We start from the raw sequence: 4223 nt of genomic DNA on the forward strand, positions 1-4223 counted from the left end.
TGTGTGTTGGTGTTCTAAATTTTCATCCGTGTTTAAAATTGAACCAAAGGAGAGTACCATCCTTTTCGCAAAAATGGCTACAGTGCTTATAGAGTTCCTATTTGTGCCGAAACTTCGTTTCAGGTGTTTGACGTAAGATAGAGTTCTCACTCCTGTGATAGGGCTTGACTGAAGAGTGAAACTGAAGAGGCCGAAGAACACGATAGAGTATCAGTTAAAGTTTTTTATTAAAATTGTGCAGCAACTCCACACAGACGTACAGTATGACGACCAGGCGCTATGGCAGCCATATTAGAGTGTCATGAAAGCCTCATTGGAGTTCAATGGACCGCAATTCAAAACCTTAGCAGATGAACCCAGACACACAAAGGATGTCACTCTCCTGATCAGAAGTGCCAACAGCGTCGCCGTCCTCATCAGCAGCGATAATATCTTCGTTCTTGTTAGACACGACCAACTGAGTCGACCCGTCCTCAAATTCAATTCTAGCGAGCCTGACGAATGCAAACGCCACGGTCGGGATTTGGCTCACTCCAGTGGCAGTGAGCGTACCGTTGATACGGATGCGAGTGTCGGCGACAGTCTCGAGGATACTGGTCAAAGCTTGCTCCCTCTTCCTGAACTCCTCGCTGCTCTCTCTCTTTTCAACGAGCTCCTCCTTAGAAAGGTCTTCAAGAATATCAGCACCAGTGAACTCAATCATGGGGACGTCAAGACCACCCTCAAAGCTCTCCTTCAATTCCAAAAATTCGGCCTGCTCAGACTCGCTAAGGGTACTGAAGAAGCTCTCGTCGTTCCTGTCAAGAGTCTCAGCGTCGACGGCAGTGACTTCGATATCGAAACTGGCAGTGGCGGAGGCGCCGCGGGTGACACTGACACCAACACGGGCGATGCGGCCGAATCCAGTCTCGGAAGATGTAAGGGACATGTTGGCCATTTCCTGGTGGGATAGCATGGTGATTTGGCGGATCTTCTTAGGCGAAGGTGTTGGGGTGCCTTCGTCTCCAAACGGAAGGACCTTGACGCGTTCAACAGCTGCGGCAGCGTAAGAGACGGTGAAGAGGGCGAAGAAGCAGGCGATGAACTTGGCGACCATTTTGAGGCTTTGTTAGTGAGTTGAAAGTGTTAGTTGTTGTTAGGCTGTAGATTGTGAGTGTGAGGATGAGAAGAACAGAGTACCGGCGCTGCAGGAAGAACTTATATAGTATTGGACGACAGGCGAAGACCCTCGCACTGAGGGGGATGTGAGATACGAAAGATAGCCTTCGGAAAAGAAGGATGGAGTATTTGCAACAGGATGCTCCGGTTTTACAGTGGAAGCATCGTTGAGCAGTGAAGGAAGGGGGGTGGTGACTAAACTTCGAAGAAGTAGCGATGTGCTTTGCGAGCGAAACAGTAATGATACACTTAAGCACTTGTTGATCATCCGTCAGACGAGCACAGACTGGGTGAGGGGGACTGGAACAATTCTGAAACAGTTGGGTAGAGATGGAGGTGGAGCGATATGTCTCACTGGTTCATGGACCGGATGACGACGCATTCAGGATCAACAGAACAGTACTGTACTCTTTAGCGGGACGTTAGAGGAAACAGTGCATGTTACAGTCAGCATGGATACAGAGGGGTCGCTCCCCTTCCTCACTTTTCGGAATGGAAAGGCAAACTTCCTAATACGAAATGTGTATGGTTGTCCATACACATTTCGTATTAGGAAGTTTGGGAAGAATGCCAACGAGATGTGTGAGCTGGGAGTATGGGAACGGTCCTACGTACTGTACGACTCCATCAAGGGAAACATGCGAAGTGATCCGGACAAGTGAGATACCCGAGGGTACTTGTACATAACTTTATGTTACCTGTTCGTGGGATTAGCTGGACTGAGCCAAAAGGGCATGGCAAGAGAGGCAACTGTGTACTGTACACTGTGTGCATGACCGGCCTGAGTGGTCCAGCAAGGGAGAGTGTACAGCTCTGCACGCATCGAGCATGCGTGGATGGAAGGGATGTACTGTAACTAGTTGTATACTGTACAGTATTGGATTTGCAAATGTTTGAGGGTAACTTATGCATTGCAAGCCAGGCGTTGCGGACAACACGATGTGCGGGGAGGGAAAGCGGATTCGTTGCAGGCGCCCGTTCCTCGAGTTGAATGAGGGCAACGAGTCAGCATTGAGCGTCGAAATGGTGCTGGTCCCCGCACAATTTACCAAGGGTAGTGTACCGCTGCTTGCACAACATCCGTCAACGTTTTTTTGTACTCTCAGTAGTCTACCGACTTCAGTATAGAGAAGGCGATGTTCACCCTCCGCTATGTGAGCGCCCTTGCCATCCGACAGTGTTGCCGATGACGGGCGCGATACGAACTTCTGCTTCGAAATCAGCTCATGTACGCCTTGCCCTGGCTCCCTTGTTAATACCCACGTTGCGACATTCCGCACGATCACGCCCGTTCTTGAGGCAACAGGCTGCCCTCGTCTATCCAGGCTAATGTACTGACGTTGACATTTTGTAAGCGACCATAAAATGTAATGTAATGGGACAATGCGCTGTGTTTCGCGCTTTGAGCTAGTAGAGAATGGGCCGTAACCCAGTGCTTTGTTCTTTATAAAAAAATGCAAGGAAGCACTCCGCATGGTTGCAAGAGGAGGCCCCAACTTGCTCATTTTTTTGAACAGCGAGCGGGAACAGCCACACACCACCGTACGACTCCCAGTATGATAGACTCCAATATTATGATACCAGTTATCGTTGGTATCAGGTTGAATTAATTCTGCGCGCACATCCTAAGGGTAGCGTGAAAAGGGGTTGCGGCAAGCATGTGCTCTCTGCACGTCTGCCGTGGAGTGGGCTGCAGTTGCTCTGACTTAATGCCTTCCAACTGGGCTGCAAATTTGCAGCCCAGTTGGCACTCGAGAGCGTCTCTGGAATGCTATTTTTGAGAAATCCACTAAATTAACATTCCGTCAGTTCTGCACGTCAGGTTCAGCCCACTATCCAGCGTCTAATTTTCCTTCCGGACGAAAATAGAGGTATTTTAAGGGCATTCAGGCATCGCACAATGTGCAACGCTCATGCAAGGTCCAGTCCTCAGGTATTATACCTCTCGAAGAGTCCACACGCGTGAAATGTGTTCTCAGTCATTTCTCTCCCAATCATCTTCCATTTTTAACTTGTCGACAAAGCCTCGGGACCCATCTGGATGGGAAAAAATGTTGAACATTCGCAAAAAAAACATCCACACACGGACTGTAAAAGATAGCACGCTTCAGCACCACGTGTACCCGTGAAAATGTACCACGTGCATGCTGTATGACTGATTCTCTCGCACCTCGTACCACTCTCACCGAGCTCAAGGTAATGTGCCGCACACCGATAACTTCGTGGGCAAGGTCCGCATGTGGTTCTTTCTTCAACGCGAGTGCCTTTTACACGTTTCTCTATATGCTTCTGTCTCCATTGCATACTGTACACGAAAGCTTTGCTCTTCATGACAGCTACAGTACCTCTTTGTCAAACGACCTTCATGTTTTCACAAGATATTCTTTTTATTTTCACGAAGTACGCACCTTGTCTACGCAATAGGGTCTTGTTCCCTCATGGCACAGACCGTTGCCCCGGATTTGGGAGATCAACTCTACCGTACCACGTTGCGTTTCCTCTAAAGATAGTAGCGCATTTCGTAAAATGAACTAATGTCCTCTTTTTCTTCTTCCGCGTTTCACACACCCACTCTATTGTCCTTAACCAAGCAAAATGTTAAGCTTCTTTCCCTTGCTGGGCACCTCATCTCCACCTCGAGTGGCAGCCGTCAAATCGTTGGCATCGTTGGAGACAACTAATTGGGAGCTTCCATTTTCGAATTTAACCCTGGCAAGCCTGATGAAGGCGAATGCCACAGTCGGGATGAAGCTCACACCAGTGGCTTCTAAAGTACCAGTGATACGAATCTTAGTGTCGACCACACTGTCGAGAATTTCCTCCGCAGCAGATGCCTTGGAAGCATAGTCAGTAATAGATGCGGCGCTGCTCTCCAGTTTCTCGCGAGTCACTTTTTCCTCCAAGTTCGCTCCGATGTAGTGAAGGAACGGAATGTTGAGCCTACCCTTAAAACTTCTCTTGAGCGCGGTGTACTCGGAGCGTTCTGCTGCCGTGAGCGTGCTTTCAAATGAAGCGTCTTTTCTGCTGAGGCGTTCAGCATCGATGGCCTTGACAGTAATGTCGAA

At 48.9% G+C, this 4223-nt stretch overlaps 2 protein-coding genes across 2 annotated transcripts; one reads left to right on the forward strand and one right to left on the reverse strand.

The window, feature by feature from the left end:
* Nucleotides 1-343: 343 nt before the first annotated feature.
* Nucleotides 344-703, reverse strand: CHC_T00001811001 (hypothetical protein). The gene has a single exon (XM_005712674.1). The coding sequence runs from the start codon at nucleotides 701-703 to the stop codon at nucleotides 344-346; it is 360 nt and encodes a 119-aa protein (XP_005712731.1).
* A 2820-nt stretch (nucleotides 704-3523) lies between these two features.
* CHC_T00001812001 (hypothetical protein) lies at nucleotides 3524-3688 on the forward strand. Its single transcript, XM_005712675.1, has one exon. The coding sequence runs from the start codon at nucleotides 3524-3526 to the stop codon at nucleotides 3686-3688; it is 165 nt and encodes a 54-aa protein (XP_005712732.1).
* The last annotated feature ends 535 nt before the right edge of the window (nucleotides 3689-4223 follow it).

The sequence above is a fragment of the Chondrus crispus genome, genomic scaffold (assembly GCF_000350225.1).
Source record: "Chondrus crispus Stackhouse genomic scaffold, scaffold_114, whole genome shotgun sequence".
NCBI classification, from domain to species: Eukaryota; Rhodophyta; class Florideophyceae; order Gigartinales; family Gigartinaceae; genus Chondrus; species Chondrus crispus.